At 40.7% G+C, this 20,730-nt stretch overlaps 1 protein-coding gene across 3 annotated transcripts in view; it reads left to right on the top strand.

Annotated features, from left to right (window-relative positions):
* MSRA (methionine sulfoxide reductase A) overlaps positions 1 to 20,730 on the top strand; it is a 256,105-nt gene that overhangs the window by 134,528 nt on the left and 100,847 nt on the right. For all 3 annotated transcript variants that reach the window (XM_027697799.1, XM_027697801.1, XM_027697800.1), the window contains exon 4: positions 13,765 to 13,869. In XM_027697799.1, the coding sequence (XP_027553600.1) occupies positions 13,765 to 13,869 (105 nt within the window). The remainder of the gene's footprint in view (positions 1 to 13,764; positions 13,870 to 20,730) is intronic.

Genomic DNA, 20,730 nt, shown 5'->3' with positions numbered 1-20,730 from the left:
TGGAATATAAAAAAGCATACAAGTAACCTGTAGTTTAAAACTCTTGATTTGGGCCTGGTTGAATAGAAATAATGGGTGGTCAAATACAATGACTGGTCATTAGCTTTAAACAGGAGGTTTCACTGGTCTAATGTGAATTATGACATTTACATTTTAGCATTACAAAAAGCAAAAATATTTTTTGTTTTGTTTAGGTGGCACTTCACTGTTTACTGGAATTAATTTTAATTAATTTTATTAGTGGCTGAAGTAAAGGTCGCTCTTATTGGCCTATTCCAGGATAATTAATCATCGGTAATAATTCATTTTAGGTGACTTCTGGAGGTTAAGCACTGGCACAGCCACTCATTAAAACTGGGGTGAGAATTAATAACGTCTAAAAGGTTGGTTACAAGAAAGAGAAAAATATGTGTAAAGATTTATTAAAGGCTCTAAGGATTGATCTACTGGCTTTTATTTTTTTTAAACCTGATCTCAAATGTGGGTCATGGAGGTGTAGAAAGGCCTCAGCCGGGGTTTGATCTGTTCCCAGTGCTTTGTGCACCCAGACCCCGGTTCAGAGCTCTGCAGAGCTGGGCTACTTTTTTTATCTCCTGAGTAATTTGCTATTTATTAGTAGTGTATTTTTGTCATGAGCTAAAGGCCCTTCTCTGGTCAGCACAGACTATACAGAGCAGAAGTTAGGCAGAAGACTCACTTTATGGTTATTTTTTTTCCTGTGAATTCTCTCTGTGTCCTTCTTCCAGCGTAATTTCTTCTCTTTTAAATAAGCATCTGTCTTTTGAGTTGGATTCACTGCAGCTCTTTTTAGTCATCTAAAAATTAGTCCCCTAGTCTGAGTTTGAGGTCTGAACTTTTTCTTATAACATTCTTGTTAAATGATTAAAATTAATTTTCAATTAAGTGAGCAAACCCCCCCTCCCCCCCTTCAAAGCCACCAGAAGAATCTTTTGGAATCAAGGAGTAACTTCAAGGAGGTTTTTTGCCTTCTCTTGGTCTCCATCACCGAGATGATCCTCTCAGAGGGAGTCAGATCCCTGCACACACAGAAAAATCCAGTGATTTGAGAACTAGAAGCACCAAAATCTATCCAGAAAAAAAAAAAAAGGAAAAATTGGGTGGCAGGGAAGCAAACTTGTCATGCCAAGACTTCACAGTTCTGCACAGGACAAAATACCGAGTTCCTGATGCCGTGTGAGGGTGTCTTGGAGCAGTCAGCATGTGCTCTGTGGACTATTTGGGGGAGTATTACGAGGGGACCATGGGGCACATTTTTCCCAGTGTCCTTAAGAAGATGCTTGGCATCACTAAGTTGGGGTGAGATCCCAGGGATCAGGAATTCCACTTTCCGTAAGCAGAATTTGCACAACAACTACTGTGATGACTCCAGCTATGTGGGGTGAGAACCTTGAGCATCCCAGGTGCTGTAAAGGGATTTTTCCCTCTCCAAACTGCTGACAGGGCATGTGGGCAGCAGAACAGAAGAGGCCCTTCCCTGCTTTTTCACAGAACTAAAGGAATCAAAATCCAGAGCCCTGGATGCATCCTGGCATCATTTCAGACATTTATGTGAGATGGGAAAAAGGGGGAATGACTTTAACCTGACAGAGGGCAGAGTTAGATGGGATATTAGGAATAAATTCTTCCTGTGAGGGTGGTGGCCCAGGTTGCCCAGAGGAGCTGTGGCTGCTCCATCCCTGGAAGTGTCCAAGGCCAGGCTGGACGGGTCTTGGAGCAACCTGGGATAGTGGAAGGTGTCCCTGCCCATGGCAGGGATGTGGGATGAGATGATCTTTAAGGTCCCTTCCAATTCCAATCATTTCATGATTCCATGGCCCAAATCACCTCCTGCTGCAGTAGCCTCAGGTGGTGCTGGGTGTAGGACAAACAAGCCACTTCTTCTCACTGCAGGGACCTTCGTGGGGGTTGTGGGGAAAAATAAAGTTGCAATCGCAGAACTGAAGTGAAAATGAGCTCCCAGTTCCATTTTCTGCCCTCAAAGTCGTTTAAGTATCATATTTTTAATTCTTTAAACATCTTTTTATCAACCAGCCAACGAATTTTTTCACCTTTTCTGATTTAAACTCCCTGTCCTTGCTCCTTGCAGACAGTTGTACCACCCCCCAAAGACTGGGGCATTCCTGATTTACCACTTTCTGACCTGTCTGCAGTTTTTAACACCTCTACTGGGCAAATATTCACCCCCCTCCCTCAATAATCTTCCAGGAGCATCACTTGAAGAGCAGCAATGGCCAGAATTTATATTGAAAAAGTAGGATTTCTAAAACTCTTCAAGGGAAGCTTCAGTTTGGCCGGGGCACTGTAAATGAAAGTATTAAATATAATTTTAATTAATTGTAAACATTATTATTTTATATAAAAATATAAAAATTATATAAAACCATAAAATTTATTGAGCTGTCCTAGATGTTTAAATTGTCAAAATTTAATCTTTTTAAGGTCTTCCCCACTATTACAATTCATTTTTGTTGAGGACTTTTGCAGAAAACAGGTTACTTGGACATTTTTGGAGCTTCCTAGAATTCTTTTATTATTGTTGGTGGACTTAAAAGTGTTTGTCAAGTATAAATTAATCCTAGATTTTTATCCCAAATCCCTTTTTTTCAGGAGCCCTCTAACCATCTGTCTGTCACCAGGAACTTCTCTTTGCAGTTTGATATCAGCTGGAGGTCTCTGGTGAAACCAGGTTGCCTGTGCTGCTTTTTTTTCATATTTATTTTGGGGAAATCAGCAGGGAAATAATGATCCCAATCATATTTATTTTTATAATGGGACCATCAGAGTAGTTTAATAAAAGTCAGATATGAAAGATAAGCTTCCAGAGTACATATATAGATATTTATCCCTTTTTTTTGCATTCTCAGGTATTAAGGTCTGTACAGTTTTCTTCTAAGCTCTGTGTTGGTATCCAAATTCAGAAAGACTTAAAACTGGCATATATTAGAAATCCAACCTTGCATCCAGATATTTCCTCAAAGGAGTAACCTCTTACTGAATTCCCTTTAGAGGGAAAAGGATGAAACTACAATTTTTTAATTCTAAAGGAAAATACTAGAAATCAGAATATCTTACTCTCATTTCTTCTTTTTTAAGTTCCAGATTATTTAATGTTTTCCAACTCTGTAGCTTGCTATTAATAGATGTCCCTAGGTATTATATTTACCTCCAGTTACCCCTTTTCAAAGCTGTTCTCAATGTGTGAGATATTCTTCACATTTCTATTATTCTTGGCTTTCCATTATGCCCATTTATTTAAGGAGATGCTCTGTGTTGCATAACGGTTGTACAGAGGCTTTGCAGCTAAAAGCTGTAAACTTTTAAGCAAAAAATCAATCCTATTTTCTGCCAAATTGACATTAAAATGATTCCCTTTATAGATTGAAGCTGGATTACTGAGTGCTGGCATTTTATTTCTGTATATATTGTTTACTTTTCCTTCTAAGCTTTTTCTGGCTGGAGCAGACCCCAAATACTGCTTTGGTTTGGGACATTACAGCCATTTTTGTCAATAAATCATCTCTTAAGACTATTTTCTGGAGATTTGGGTCTTTACTTAGACTGTTTGAAGTCCTCCTGGAGTATCCCTCCCTTTCCAACCAAAAGGGAATCCTTGTTTTCCCTTTGCCTTCTCCAGAACAAGTCACAGTTGAAGCAAACAAGTAAAGCTCAATACTCAGGATATTTTGGCAGGGTTAGATGGGATATTGGGAAGGAATTCTTGGCTGGGAGGGTGGTGAGGGACTGGAATAGGATTCCCAGAGAAGCTGTGGCTGCCCCTGGATCCTTGGAAGTGTCCAAGACCAGGTTGGACAGGGCTTGGATCAACCTGGTCTAGTGGAAGATGTCCCTGCCCATGGCAGGGGTTGGAACTGGATGGGCTTTAAGGAACCTTCCAACCCAAACCATTCTGGAATCCTGTGATTCCATGGAGCTGGATGGTGCTGCCAGCTGGGATGGCTCCAGGCACAGGTTCTCAGCAGGCAATCCCTGTGGGATGTGGCTCCAGGGAATTCAAGTTAAACACCAAGCTCCAGGGAGACCTTGGAGCCCCTTCTAGTGCCTAAAGGGGCTCCAGGAGAGCCGGAGAGGGACTTTGGACAGCGGCCTGGAGGGACAGGACAAGGGAGAATGGCTTCCCACTGCCAGAGGGCAGGGATAGATGGGATATTGGGAAGGAATTGTTGTCTGTGAGAGTGGTGAGGCCCTGGCACAGGTTGCCCAGAGAAGCTGTGGCTGCCCCTGGATCCCTGGAAGTGTTCAAGGCCAGGTTGGACAGGGCTTGGAGCAACCTGGGATAGTGGGAGGTGTTGGGTTGGAACTGGATGAGCTTTAAGGTCCTTCCCATCGCAAACCACTCAATGATTCCACGATTCCACCCATCACGTCAGAACTGAAATTTTTATTATCTAAACATGATGTTGTTTCCCTCAGTTCCACACAAAATATTTATTTTAGGTAAGGTTTTGCATTTGTGTTATAAAAGATCTGAAATGGTGTCAGCCCAGGGTTTGTATTTAGAGAAATTATGTTGTATGTATGGAAATTAATTATGAAAAACACAGTGTAATCATGGGTTATGGTCTAAAAAATGGGAATAATGGGATCCAAATTTAGGATGTCCTTTGAAGTCTTTAGGACAAAGACTTGGTGCTACTGTGACATGGTATTAATTTTTTAGCCTCTGAGTTGTTCCTGCCCATGGATAATGGGATATATTTCCTGGGCAGATCTTAATTTGCTGTGTTTATCTCTTGTGATAAAAGATGTCAACATCATTAATTTAATTTTTCAAAGGAGCTTTGCAATGAAACAATTTGAGCTGTGAAGTTCCCAACTGTGTGAGAGCAGAAATCCATTAAACCAGGAGCAGACCAAAGTCTTGACCCAAATCTTGTGTTTCTCCCTTGTATTATTCTATATTCCCCTGTTCTAGTGGTCAGATCCACATGGGATAGATGGAAAAGCCTGGAATTGCATTTCCTTGGTGCTAAGTATAATTAGTTTGTCAGAAAACAGAATTTATTGTGATATAAAAGCTCCGTCTGATGTGTAAGTTTAGGGTTAAAGTTGGGATTTTTAAATGAGAACTTTTAAAATGTGGAGTATTTCTGTTCCCAACACTGTAGCTGAAAGATATTAACTCACCTCTAGGAAGAAGATATAGAATTTATAGTTAAAGTCTTCCTCATCAACCATGATGAAAAGGAGATAATAAAAGAGTCCCAACTCTTTGTACAGATAAGAGTGTTTGGGATAGAAAAGCTTCATTAAAGCCAAGTGAACAAAGGAAAAAGGGGCAATGCACTCAGATATTCCTGGCATTTAAGGCTGGAAAGGGCTCCCTGCATTATTTAATTGGACATTTTTTATATCACAGGTCATTATGTTTCATCCAGTCACTGTTTTATCAAGGCCTATCGCTTTTTCCTTGAAGTTTAGCAGATATTTGACGGAAGTGTCTTCTCTCCCAGATGAAAATGTGCTTTGAAAACATCAGGAAATGAAGAAGTGGTTTATAGGATACAGGTTTAGAGGAGCACTGAATGATCCAGTGGTGCAACTGAGCAATAACCACCTTCCATATCCAAAATACGTTTTCCTTTTGAATTTCCGTGGTTTCCATCCCTACCATTTGCTCTTGATCTGCCTTTTCATTGCTTCCTCCAAGACCTTTTTTCACTTAGTCATCCTCTTCCTGAGGACCTGCCTGAGTCAAAAACCTTGAGGGTTTCTTTTGGGAAGGATAAATGCATAACATATCAACATATAATATATCAATATATCATAAATCAGTAAATCATATATCAATATATCAATATATAAGCACTTTGTAGTTGGCACTGAAACTGTTTTTGAGGATCTACTTTAGTGCCAAAGTTGATCTCACCAGTGCTGTTCCTACGCCCTCTTTTTTACTTGGACATCCCAATTCAGTCCCTATTCCCTTTTAGTACAATATTGCCATGAAATTCCGTGTTTATTTGCCTGTCTGCTGCTACTCCCCTCAAAGATTGTTCCCATTCCAGGTATCACTTTTTTCCTTAAAGCAGAGATTTACCTGTGGCTGGTTTTAATCCATTTTAGATTGAATGACCCCAGCACAGCCAGGAATGGCTTTATAAGCCCATCCCATCAACCTCATCTGATTTTATCCCCAGATTTTATAAGCTGAGACTTTATATTTCTTTAAAATTACTGATGAAGGACTTGAACAGCACCAGGCTTTGGCCCAGTCCCTGCAGAGCACAGATAAAAATGCTGCCATTTGAGCCTTGTTCCCTTTGGACAAGTTTTATTAGAACTGTCCTTTAGATGATTCTTAATCTGTTTAACACTGTCAATATTGGATAGTGTTAATTTTTTAATCAGTCAGGAAGTAATAAGTCCAATGCATTAATAAAGTCTGTTACATCCCTGCTATTACATCCCACATTTATTACATCCAGACTTGTAATTTCATGGGAGAGTGAAATCGAGTTTGGCCAACAAGACCTAAATTCCACACGACCACGGGGGCTGATGTTAATTATAAGCCCATCTCCAATATTTTTAATTCACTTGAATGAAATTAAATCAAAATATACTTTCTAGGAGCACACTTGACTCACTCCATCTCGGAACAGCAGTGGACCAAACCAGAATGAGTCAAAAATAATCCCATTTAAAGTCGTTGCAATGTGGACATTCACCCTATAGAAAACATAATCCAAGTACAATTAACAAAGTATTAAAGTTGTACCATCCCTTTTTTCCTGTAGGCTTATATAATTTATTTTGATTTTACTTCCTGTATTTTATTTTATATAATTTACTATTTAATTATAATTTATTTTTTCCCTTTCAGTAGCTCTTCAATGTACAGCCATTTAAAAAATAAGACTAGGAAAAGTATAGTAGTGGTCTTGCTTCCAGATGTTCTGTTCAGCAAAACCAGTTGATATTCTTTTTATCAAAACCTATTTGCTGCTAAAGAACACACAGGATTTTATGAAACAAACTAAGAATTTTTACAGCTCTCCCATCTAAATTTTCAGTACTTGGAAATAAGGAGCAAGTTCATTTAATGCTTTTGTTTTGCAGATTTTTAGGGAAAAAATGAATGTTCTTTGTGCAAACTGCCAATCTTCTTTAGTTTAATTTAATTCAACTAGTTTTACTCAAAAAATGAGCATTTCTGTGAAAAAAAATTAAAAATAACAGCATGTTGTACCCCATTTTTTACTGTCATCTTTGTTCTCTTACTTTTGTTTTGACAGAGAAAAAAAAGTGGTTCTAACAGGCACCAGAAATGCAGTTTAAAGCAGCTCATTGTTTTATCAGCAAATTTTCTTTCTAGATTTTCATTTACTGTGTGATTCAGCTGTCCTCTCCTAAAGCAAAAAAATAAAATTAAATAACATTTTCTCTTTAGATACATCCACCACACTGCTGGATGTGCTGCTTTCTGTAGGTCCTGGGAGAGACCTGATTTCCTGTGGTCCAAAAAGAAGTTTCTAGAATTGATGGACAATTTTATTTCGATTAAGAACTGCAGGATTGGCTGGCTCAGAGTGATAAATTGGCTTCTTGCTGTAGAAGATGGATGTATTTTGATAAAACTGCACAAAAGAGTGGGGATCACACCAAGAGGGTGAAGAATATTTTGGAAAGCAGAAATTCACAGTGGTTAATGAACCAAAGATCATCTTGCAGTTCAATGCTAACAAAGTCATTAAAGTTGTTTAAAATATAAAGAAGAAGATAAAAGAATAGTAGTCACATGGCAGTGTCAGTGTTTACCTGGTATTTTTTAGAGTCTCTTCCAAAAATCACCCAAAAATTACCCTGGAAACATGAAAAGTGGTCAGGAAATCATGAGTTGAAGGAGGTGAATGTGTAGGGATGGGTTGCTCAGGGAACTAGTACATCCTTGTGTCCTTAAAAAGGTAAAAAACCCCCTTGAGTTCAATAATGTTGTTAATTAGAAAGGTCAATTCAGTTAAATATTCAGCAAAATTAAGGGGATGACCTCTTAAAGAAAAAAAGGGTGATAAAAAAAATAAGGGATGACCTCCTGGTAGTCTTTGTCTGTACAGGAAGATCTTTAAATAGATAAATGCAGGGAATAAAAAAATGTCTGTTGTCTTTGGTTTTCTGCTTTGGTTGTTTTAGAAGTGGGAGGTTGAGGGGCTGGAGCGTGTCCAGGGAAGGGAATGGAGCTGAGGATGAGTCTGGAGCAGCAGGAGCAGCTGAGGGAGCTGGGGGGACTCAGCCTGGAGAAAAGGAGGCTCAGGGGGGACCTTCCTGCTCTCTGCAACTCCCTGATGGATCCAGGGAAGGGTCGGGCTCTGCTCCCAGGGAACAAGGGACAGGGTGAGAGGAAACGGCTTCAAGTTGCACCAGAAGAGGTTCAGGTTGGATATTGGGAATAATTCCTTCATGGAAAGGGTTGTCCAGCCCTGGCACAGCTGCCCAGGGCAGTGGTGGAGTCCCCATCCCTGGAGGGATTTCAAAGCCCTGTGGATGTGGCACTTGGGGACATGGCTCAGTGGTGGCCTTGGCAGTGCTGTTGAAATCCATGGTCTGAGAGGGCTTTTCCAACATTAATGATTCTGTTATCCTATGATTAAACTTTGACTTGACTTTTGGTGGATCTTCTGTCCACTGGGTCCTTTGAATCAAGAACTGTTACTTTTTACAGGTATAAAATATGGGTCTGCTCTAGGGAATTCCCTCAGCTGTGTTATCCAGGAAGTAAAATAAAATTATTGTAATGGACCCTTCTTAAAAAAATCTATCAATTTGTGATTATTTCCATTCTTTTCATCCTCATTGCTTTGAAGGTAAAAAGGTAAAAGTGAAGTAGATCCCCAAGGTGTGGGTTCTCAGTATTTTGGTGTTGAAACCTTTGTTTATTTAACATATAGGAAGGAACTGGGAGTTTTATTAGTGATAACTGTGACATAATAAAAATTACCATGCTGGTTTGGAGAAACAGATGCTCAAAAGACCAACACTTTCTTTTTTCATACTGTCCTAGGAACCTTTTTTTGTAATGCTTTGTATATTCACCGAGGCTTAGGCTTTAGTTGGCACAAATTGGTTCATCTCCAAAATCATTGAGTGCTGAAGATTAGCCACTTATTTCTTTACATTACACATTGACAACCAGGCACAGGTTGCCCAGAGAAGCTGTGGCTGCTCCTGGATCCCTGGAAGTGTCCAAGGCCAGGTTGGATGGGATAGTGGAAGGTGTCAGGGGTTGGAACGCTGAGGGAGCCCCCCCAGCTCTCTTGGCTCCTCCTTTTGCTCCAGCCCCTTCCCCAGCTCTGTTCTCTTCCCTGGGCACACTCCAGCCCCTCAATCTCCCACTTTTAAAACAACCAAAGCAGAAAACCAAAGACAACAGACCTATTTTTATTCCCTGTGTTTATTTATTTAAAGATCTTTCTGTACAGACAAAGACTACAAGGAAGTCATCCCCTACCTGTTTTTTTCTGAATATTTGACGTGATCTTTAAGGTCCCTTCCAACCCAACCCCTTCTGTGATTCTGAGATTTACTGGATTCAGTAAAGCCCCTTTTTATTGAAGGTGTGAGGCAGGAGGGAGGAGTTTTGGTGGTGCCTGAACTGTAGAATTGAATTCACTCGAGGCAGGACCAGCTGGGGATGAAGCCCCCGGGCCATCAGTGCTGGGGACTCGGAGCTCACAGGTGAGGAGCTCTCCAGCCCTTTGAAGTTGTTCCACTTTGCTGGAAATAATTAAATGCTCACTGGATACAGGCAGTTAAAAAGAATGAGTTCTTTAATCCCTCAGCTTGGGCACTCACCTGGGACATGATTAAGAAGGTGAGAATCTAAATGCTATTAGAAAGGGAAAGGATGGAAAAGCTGTGCCGAGGTGTCACTCAGATGTCTTTTTCTATTGCTCTTTACAGGGACATTTTTGCCAGGGTTTGAATCCCCGCTGAAGGAGCTCTCTGTCTCTAATCCTCTGAGAGAGGTGATGTTTTCTAAGTGGGAAATGGATACAGGATAAACAGACAATCTGCTCTTGGCACACAGCCCTCGGTGTAATAAAGTCTTCCCATCTGCAGGGAGGTTCTTCGACGGCTGAACCCCTTCTAGGGCTGAAGGAGAACCAGAACTGGAAATACTGTAATGGCTCCTATAAATAAAGGGTTTCTATTTGCACAATTAACAGCAAATGAAATTATATTTGGTGGTTTGATAAATTATTTAAAGTAATTCAAACATCGAGGGGTTTTGGGGAGAAGGCTTCTGGAAATGTTCATAGTCGGTAAAACTTTGGCTGTGGAATATTAAAAATCAGCTAATTAAAAGCAGGAGGTGAGCTGAGGACACTGACTCTGACAATATAAATGGATGTTTCGTGAGAAATTCTGAAGGAGGCACTGAGGTGAAGAGCTGAATGTCACTGAGAGAATTCCATCTATCACTGACCATTTTAAGTCCTTTCAGCTCTTCAGCTCGATTTCTTGTTAAAGACCTGCAGCTTTTTGGAGTTATTGTTTCTCTTTGGTTACTTCCTCTCCATTTTATGAGTTCTTACATAAAAGGTTTAATTAGAAATATCACAGTGTATTTTTTTTTACAGCACAGAGGAGTGGTGAGCTGGGTCAGTACCGTGGTTTTTTGGCTCTGTAGTGTAACAAAAGTATGAAACCCAAATGGAAACAGGATGAATCTGTTCTCACAGTCAAACTGAAAGTCTAAAAAGTGAAATGAGAAGATCAACATGATACAATTTAAGTTCCTTTTTGCCACTTTGGCTGCAGAGGAGTCATATTCAGCCCTAGCCATAGAATCACAGAGTCACAGAATCACAGAATCACAGAATCACAGAGTCACAGAATCACAGAATCACAGAATCACAGAATCACAGAATCACAGAATCACGGAATGGTTTGGGTTGGAAGGGACCTTAAAGATCATCCAGTTCCATCCCCTACCATGGCCAGGGACACCTTCCACTAGACCAGGTTGTGAGTGGTTGTTTCCATTTACTCTTTGGGGTAACCTCATAGGAACTTCTGACTCCCCAACTCTGTGGGTTGTGTTGAACCTGTGGGAAATTGCTCTTTTCCTTTTCCTGTCCCCTCACACCATTTTCTCTCTGTCCTTCTCCTAGGAAATGTTGTGGTAAATCTGTCCCACCTGGAGCCTTTTCCATTCTTTTTCCTCATATGTGTACCCAGTTGATTGGTTTTGTTCCCACTAAAATTGTTGGGAAGTAGAAGTGCTTCCCACCAATGACCAAGATTATTCTTACTACAAATAACCACAGCTAATTCTGAAAGAAAATCCACCAGATTGTGGGAAGGCTTTGAGGAAAATTAGAGGTGAACCAGGTAGGACCAGCAGGATTATTTCCTTTCTGTTCCTCTGAGGATGAATATTGATTTGAAATAAGTTCTAACAGTCTGTGCCAGCACATCTGAGGATTTTTTTCTCGAGGTCAGGCTGTAGTTCTCAGGGTGACACCATTATTTCCTTATTCTGAGGGGAAAAAACGCCGATTCTTTGAACTTCTGGATTAGTCAGAGCAGACAGTGTTGACAAGGTGTAATTGCTGCTTCAGTCGAGAGGGAAGGTAATGCCTCTGTTGTTTCAAAGTTCTTTAGGAAATTCTCCTGTGATCTAAAACTGTTCATCTGCGACAAGCAATCTGCTCCTGAGTGAGAGGAACCTTTCACAGGCTTCACGTTGGATTACAAAAAATAAAAATAAAAATAAGAGTAGAAATAGAAATAAAAATTAAAATATCGAAGTGAGAAGTCACTCCTTAATCTCTTTTTAGTTGTACAATGTTGGTTTGCAAGATCTGGACTCACCACTGGCTGGCTGCTTCTCCTTCCTTATCTCCAGCAACAACAAAAGTCCCAATCTGGGCTTCAACTATGGCAAAATTCATTATTTTCACTGATGGTCCATATTAAACCAGGAGATCTGGAATAAATTCCATCCCTGACCTAAGGTCAGTTCTTACCATGATATGAAAGGCCATTTCACTTTATTATTAAGCCAATTATCTCTGACTTGTATTTTTATTCTGCTAAATGTCTGATCCTTCCTGCTTCCTACCAGCAGGATTTGACTTCAGATAACGAGCTGCTTCCCTGGTCTGCAAAAGGCAGAGTGTGAAAGAGGGAATTGGGTCACCCTGTGCCTGGACAGTGCCTGGAGGATGGGATGACACAGCTTTACATGGAATTTGATGTTCTCTTTTAATCTCAGTGAGCTGATCTTGGTTACACTGTGAAGTACATGAGATAGGAACCAATTTGGTTTTATCAAAATCTAGATTACAGATACCCCAGATGTGTCTTCTTTTAGTCCTCTGCATTCCAGACTAAATTTGATCCCAGTTTTAAATCCTTTTTATGAGCTAGACCAGCTCTCTGTGCCTCATTTAGGTTTTCTTCGTTTCAGGTGCCCCATTAACTGATAAAATACTGTCACACTTTTCCTCATCATGTCTCTTTAATATATCCAAAGATCCTTTTTATTTCTTTCTACTTTTTTTTTTTTTTAAATTTAATTCACATTTCTCTTGGTACTGAATTGGTGTTTCTACTGAACCCTCCTCAGTTTACTCACAAATTCTGATTTTTGTTGTTTGGTGACAACTCATTCAGGACCCATCACTTGGCCAGAACCACCTGGTTGCTGCCCTACATGAAATTCAACAATTCTACTGAAGTCAGTTGAGTAAATCTGGAGTTTCTATTGGTATAAATGAAATAAAAGCCTCCCTGGTGTGATCAAAGAGCTTGTTATATCCCCACCAAAAGGCATATGTGGTTGTCCAGCTTATTTATTTTATATTTTACTTATTATGATTTCAATCAAGAATAAGATTTTTTCCCCATTCATGAATATATATGCCTAATTTCTTAAATAATAAAATATATAGTATATATGAGATAAAAAATGCTTCTGTAGTGCTCATTGCAATGGACTTTCACCCTGAGAGGTCTAAACTCATCAATATAACTATTAATTAGAGTTGAAGTGAATTATGTAGCCTTCATATTTTCTGAAGGTGGATCTTTCAATTATATTATGAGCCATAAACACGTAAGAAATGAAAAAATTCTGTTCACAGTGTAACTGAAAAATAGGCATAATATTTTTTTGTGTGCTGTAACACCTGCTAATCTTCCTTGTCCTTCATCTGCTGTCATAAAGTTTAAAGTTCAGACTCTGACTCTTTTGGCTCTGTTGGCGTCAGTGGTTTGGATATTGTGAGTTAACTTGAAATTATTTGTGTGATCTTGTGTAAACACACCCTTGAAATTTGCTTCTATAATCAATATTATTGCTGTTATATAGTAATTATGATTATTTTATTAGCAATTCCTTTATCCATATTCCCCCAGAAACAAACCCAGTTTCAGAATTTCAGGACAACTTAGACACACGTTTTTATATTTTAATGCTCTATTTGGAGTATTTAAAATACTTTACTAATTTTTGGTTACAAACATATAAAAAGTATTAATTTTTTTCTCCTTTAGGTGCTGTAATATCATCTCTCTCTTACCTTATTGCCTCTCTGGATGGTTTATTCATGATGGCCTTTTCTGAACAAGTATAAAATCGTGTGTAAAAAGCTTAATAAATGGTGATAAATCAGAATAATTTTAGGAAAATAGAAAAGAATTGTGCTGTGTATCTCGGGTAGAAAAATCTAAATGTGCCCTGGTTAATTCTCCCCTGATTTTATTGTGTCTTTGAAGGCAGGACTGGTCACACCGAGGCCGTTCGAGTGGTTTATCAGCCAGAAAACATCAGCTTTGAGCAACTGCTCAAGGTCTTCTGGGAGAATCACGACCCGACACAAGGTAGAGTGATGAGTGAGCCAGTATTTAATTATCTTACTAATTACAGCTGGGATAATTAGTGTTTGAGCTGCATGGAAGAGATGAACCTTGAAATCACACTGGAGCTCAAGAATATGATTGCAGACATTTATTGACAGAGAAAGAGAGGGAGAGAGAGAATGAGAGCACAGAACCTCACAATGCCCCTCCTCCCTTCCAGCTGGCTGGGCTGGGAAAATTCCCACAGAGTGGCTCAGGAGACAATGGAAAATTCTTTTCAACTTTGATTATGACAATTTATGCTGTAATGTCTTTTGTCCCTTAAATTAACGTGTATTTCTTTGCAGATTCAAAACTTCTATTATTTTATTTTATTTCATTTCGTTTTATTTCATTTCATTTCATTTCTACCAATCATAAAAATTTTGGGGTTTTCTTTTCTTCAATGATGCTGAATATACTTTATGATTAGAAAAAGGGAGCAAAAAGAGGTGAGAGACGGTGTGTAGAGGCATCGGTGGATCATTCCATCTATTTGCCTGATTCAAACCTTTTAATTTAATTTATCTTTCTTGGAAAGGGCTTTGTAGTGACATTTCCCACATCTGTGCAAACAGAAATGGGAAACTGTGTTGAGAAAACATTTTGCATGTTTATGTAGTTCCAATAAACATCATCCTTTCTACCATTTCCCAGAAATACTGCACACAGTAACTCATTGCACTGTTTTAACAGCTCTCATAATAATGCCACTTGTTACTACATCTGGGAATAAGAAAAAAATGCAGTTGATACCTTCAAAATGTGATACCATTCCTGGGAAAGAGTAACTCTAAGAGGGATTCAGGGATTGTTGTGGATAAGTGTCTTTCAGTGCACAATGGAGAGACAAAAAGTGGTTGTTGAAACTCTTTTTTTATATGAAAAGGGCCTTAATCAGGAGTGTTAAAGCTGTTTTCTCTCTGCAGGGTCAGTAAAATCAGAACATTTTGTGCAGTTCCTGAGTCGCCATCCCAGGGATCATATGGAAATACTGCTGGGCATTTGAAGAGGGACAGAGAAAGGATATAGAGCCCAGAAAACCAGCCTGGTGCTGGGAATAAACACATTCTACTAGTTGAAAAGACACAGCACTGTGTCAGGAGAGGTTCAGGTTGGATCTCAGGAAAAGGTCCTTCCCCCAGAGGGTGGTTGGGCACTGGACAGGCTCCCTAGGGAATGGTCACTTCCCAAGGCTGCCAGAGCTCGGGAACTGTTTGGACAACGCTCTCAGGGACAGGGTGGGATTGTTGGGGTGTCTGTGCAGGGCCAGGAGTTGGACTGGATGGTCCTTGTGGGTCCCTTCCCACTCAGGATATTCTGTGAACACCATGATCAAGGAACCCTTGCAGGAACCTCCCAGTGAGTTGACAACCCGACCCCTGATAAACCAGGACAAGCTCCAGTAGCTGGAAGCCAAAGTTTGAAAAGTTCCACCTCGGAATAAAACAGCTTCACATCTCCCAGTGTAATTCAACATTGGAATCTTTTTCCATCTCCATCATTTTGAGTTTCTGAGATGAGATAATTTATCATTTTAAAAGAGGTGCTTGATTCGAGTCAGGAGAAGAAATTCTGTGTCTGTCAAGAGTGGTGGCCCACGCTGGTGATTTATGAGCCTCCCTTCCCAACCCCTTCCCTTATGGTTGGTTCAGGAATGATTTTGTGGTTCCTTCTGGCTTAAAACCAAAGGAAAATGGTGAGATTATATCTTTGTATTCCCCTTGCACTCTCAATAATTGAGGTTCAAATTAGCCCCAGTCTGTGCTGTCAGAAGGTTGGGTGCTGGTGGGTGTGTGATTCACTCTTTGATTTCTGGTAGCTGGGGAAACATCACCTAGTTATCCCAGGCACAGGACCATGCTAATGTGGCTGTATTCCCTCCGGGATGTGAGCTCCCATCTTGATATTCCCTCTGGGATGTGAGCTCCCATCTCTGCGTGACACTGAGCTGTGGAGGTACCCATGTCACTCACAACTGTCTCAGGCATCTTTGTGGCACTGCAGTGCTTGGTGTAAACATCCCTAAACTTTAACTAAGCTTGGAATAGAATTTCCAAGTGGTTCTTCTGTAATAATTTGCCAAAATTGAGAGCATCACTTTACCCCCCGACACGATGGGAACGTTCTTGGAAGACTTTGTACAACACAGCCTTGGACAGGTTGCTTTGCCTGTGTATTTTTATGATTCCTCAATGCTGTGCCAGGGAAGGTTCAGGTTGGACATCAGGAGGAATTTCTTCACTGAAAGGGTGGTCAGGCATTGGAAGGGGCTGCCCAGGGAGGTGGTGGAGTCCCCATCCCTGGAGGTGTCCGAGAAACAACCTGAAGTGGCACTCAGTACTCAGGGCTGGGTGACAAGGTGGGGATGGGTCAAAAATTGGACTCGATGATCTCTGAGGTCTTTTCCAACCTAAGTGATCCTGTGTTTCTGGTCTCTGTTCAGGAACTTTGCAAAGCTCATCCCGTTTCTGCCACCTTTCTTGATTTGAGGAGAACTTAAGCCACGAGGTCCCAGTGTCAAATTTCTTGGTTCTGTAAGACAGAGATGGGGTGTTTATCTCCCCTTTCAAATTTGAGCGAAACATCTTTCAGGTGGGATTGTTTCTTTGCCTTGATTTGTATCTCCTCCCTGTTTTTAGCTGCCTGTGGGAAATGTGGTTTTATGTAAAGACACTGAAAGTGAGTTAACTCTCTGACCTGCAGTATTTTTCTCCTTCCCTGAGGTTCAGCTGTGTGCACACAGTGAGTTTTATTTAGGCAGCCTTATGGGAATGCAGGACTTGGTCTGTCAAAGAGAAGTTTTTTACTAAGTGGATAAATTAGAAAGATTTCTTATTCATGAAATTCAGCACAGTCTTTGGCTGAATCCAATATCTCATACAGCCAGCGAATGCTGGACTTCTTGAGTACAGCTCTTACTCCAAAGTATAAAAGCTTTGTCTGTTTTATCTTTTTCCAGAAGCTGGGGTAACACCATTTCATCCCTTCTACCCCCAGCAGAGATAATGCACTTGGGTGATTGTTCTGATGTCATTAAACATCAAATATGTACATTCTGTTGCAGATAAAGACCTTTCAAATATCAGCCTGGTTGGTACCAAGTTGCTAAAGAGCAGAGACTGGCAGTCCTATCATTCATTGTTGTAGGAGGGCATTAATATTCAGAAGTTCCTGCTTTCCAAGCAGTTGGCCTTTAAGATGAGACTGACATCTCACTGGGATTCGAATTGTCTCTGGGAAGCAGCCTGGCTCTTGTTTCATGAAGCTCTTGAGTGTGAGGATTGTACAGAAGTCAACTGAAAAGCAAGAACCTTTGATCAAGTCAAACAGTCTCTGAGTTGAAAGAGATTCTCCCAGATGAGCATCTCCTAAGCGTGGGGCCCTGATAAAGTCCTCTTGACTATTAATTTAGGCTCTATTTTATAATTCATTAGAATTGGGATCCTGAAAAAGCAACAAACAACCCCGTGACTTCTGCCAAGTGGCATATGGCTGTCATCTCTGCTCAGCCTCTGGTGCTGGGAGCAACATTCTTTCCCTCCCCGGAATGATCTTATCTACCAGAGGATTGCTCTGCATAGCTGTGTAAGTGCTCTGAGATCCGTTATTTCTTTGTCATTCATACAGAAAAGGAGAATGGTCATGATAGGCTGAAAATATAGCAAAAAAAAAAATCTTCCAACTAATCACTTTGTGGATAATTTTGTTTTTCTGAAGTTTCTAGATGTGTAGGGCAGAGTCTGTATTGCCTGTTTTTTGCTCTAATGGGGCCAACCTTCAGAGCTTTCCAGGTTTTTTGAAGATATAAGCCTGACTCTCCTTAAAATTGCACCCTGGCAATGGTTCTGCTGGGACAGTTTGTGTTGTGCCTCAGGCTGCGTTTCACGATTGCTGTAAACTAATCTTTGACTTCCCTGTCAGGGAAAAGGGCAATTTGCTCCTCTCTCCCAGAGCTTTCCACAGGATACAACCTCTGTGCTGACACTGGCAATCCCAAAGTCCTCTGCTCAAGCTGAAAATCAGCCCTGCATGAATGGAAGTGAAACGGGATTTTCAGCCAGGATTTAAATCGCCAGGAGCGTGACTGTAAATGGGACCACCCTTCTGGCAGCCCAGTCCTGCAGTGCACGAGCCATTTCCAAACCCCACTGTGCTTATGTTCAGGGAGGAATATGTCATATTTGATCTCATCAGAAAGTTTGGCCACTCTTTGTGAGGTGTCATAAACTATTTCTCCAAACCTTTGGAAAAATCAAGCTGATACCAGAGGAGTGTGTTTGCCGTGGTGCCAAGGTGACTCCTGTAAAGCATCTCAGTGTTCATGGTTCTCCTGACCCTGGGTGAAGTTCTTTGTGTGTCAAAGATTTCAACCCACTCCAAGAAGACTTTAAAGAAAGACTCATTGGTTGTTCAGAGGTCAAGCATGCAAAAAACCTTATTTATCGGTGGAGCGACCTGAGATAGTGGAAGGTGTCTCTGCCCATGGCAGGGGGTGGAAAGAGATCTTTCAGGTCCCTTCCAACCCAAACCATTCTGGGATTCTAGGAAAACCCATTTGGGAGAAATGAAAAATCCTTTGCCTCCCTTAGCTCTTTTCTTTCCTGAGTACAACCTAAAACAGGTGCTTGTTTAGGTAGTTCTGCTCCCCACGTTCATCAAGAGCACCCAAACCTTCCCAGCCCATATTTTAGGTACAACTACAGTCCCCTGTTGCACACAAATCCCACCCTTTTTTCATTCCTTCTGGCTTCCTGTTTGGATTTTTTGAATTAGTGGCAGGAGCTGAGAGTAGTTTTGGCCACCCTTTGACAAATTGGGGTGAAGGGCAAAGCCACCCACGGCCACCCAGGAAACTTCCTTGTGGCCTCACAGGTTCTTTGTGAACGTACAAGACCCAAAGTCACTGTGAGTAATCCCATTCCCCCCTCCTGTCATGGAGAAGTCCTTATCTTGCCTGTGTTTGTGCAGGAAGTGTAAGCAGCACTGACATTTTTCCAGCAGTTGAGGACCATCTGTCCTACAACAAACTCATCACCTGCCAGATCCGTTCAGAACATCTCTGAGCCCATATGTCTTGTGTATACATGAGAAAGAAAAGATGTACAAGCCTTTTCTCCTCCCTTTGACCTTCCAAACACGCTGGCATTTAGCCTTAGTGCTGAGACAGGAATTCTCCAGATTAATATCTGCTTTTCGTTGTGCTGACCCACTTTAGTTGCAGAGGGTATATTTATTTCTCACCAGTTTTTGAAGGACTGTACTTTTTTTAGGCATTGCATAAGGAATCTATCATCTGCAAATAATTAAAATTAGACACTAGAAATGACATTGTATTGCTAATGAGCAGATGTGTCTACTTATACCAGTGGAAGAACAGCTGTACACATAAAAAACGCTACAGCGACCCTAAAGCAGCATTATGAATTCTGCTACAGGCCTGGAACTTCCTTTAGAGATTAAAGGGGGAAAAAAAGAATCTCTCCCTGTAAAATATAACCATTTTTTATCTTTTTCCTTTACATTTCTCTCACTTGCTTCCCTTAATAATTCGAATTAAATTTGCAAGTCTCAGATTAAAGCACCTTTGTCGTGGATTTCAAGGGTTATTAAGAGTCTTGATGGTTTCAGCATTATTAAAGGTGTAACAAAAACACAGCAGAAATACAAAATCTATTGTCACCAGGCATATTAAATATATTCAAAACAGAATTACCAACCCCTCAGGGAGCCATTCTTGGTCCAATACTCTTCAATATTTTCATTAATGACTTGGAGGATACAGTGGAGAGGATGCTAATTAAATCAGTGGCAAAGACATTGCTGGGAGGCTCCTGAAGGAAGCGACTAAAACACAGCTCTGGGTTGATAAATGAACAAAAGCCATGGAAGTCGATGTGCTGAGGCACAATAAAGATAAATGTGTCTTGGTTCCTGCAGGTTTGAACGTTCAACTGTGCACTGAGTTGCTTGGTAGGAGACAGTGACTTCTGAGACAGCGTCTTCTCTTGACTTCAGGTTCTTCTAATTCCTGCTCTTTCCAATGCAATGCCAGTGGTGGGACGGGTTGACTGATGTCAACCCATCCCACCAGCATCCACTTTAGTCCCTTACCCATAATCACCTCCAAAATACCTGTAGTAAAGTCAGTAGTAAAGTCTTTGCCAGTGATGTTTCCCCAGTGCTGCACTTTGAGGATGCAGCTTCGCTTCTTTCATGAACCAAAATGTCGCGTCTTCTGTTGTTCCCATTCTTTGTGTTCCTCTAGAACTAAACAAGCATTAAAAATAAATCGGTGTTATTAGACTGCTTTGGGTCCCCAGGAATTTTAGCTGTCGTGACCCAATTTGCACGTTGGACTCTTCTTATCCATGTAAATTGGAATAGACTTTTACTGACCTATATTTCCAGTTTGGGAGATGTTGTTTTCTCCACATCTTTTCTAATGAAGCGAATTATTAGGGTGGTTGCTGACAAGGCTGAATTCTTTGCACTATGAGGTGCTGAATCAATTCTGGTTCAAGGGCAAAATTCCTTCTGGGCTCTGAGTTCTTCTTACCTTTAAACTACTTTTAGGCTGTTTGTTTTATATCTGACAAGGGTGTGTCAACCAGTTCCCCAGAACTACTAAAAATTAACTTTATCTTTCAGTATTGTGAAGGTCAGTAATCAAATAGTTCCTTGAGGATGAGAAAATGTTTCCTTGAAGATGAGATGGGGCTTGGATCAACCTGGGATAGTGGAAGGTGTCCCTGCCCATGGCAGGGGGTTGGAACAAGATGGTCTTTAAAGACCATCCATGATTCCATGAAGCTGATGTGGTGGGAATAACAGCCTCTAGAT

This window comes from Neopelma chrysocephalum, unplaced genomic scaffold (genome assembly GCF_003984885.1).
Source record: "Neopelma chrysocephalum unplaced genomic scaffold, ASM398488v2 Primary Assembly neopelma1_123, whole genome shotgun sequence".
NCBI lineage: Eukaryota > Metazoa > Chordata > Aves > Passeriformes > Pipridae > Neopelma > Neopelma chrysocephalum.
This window is presented reverse-complemented; position numbering and strand designations above follow the sequence as displayed.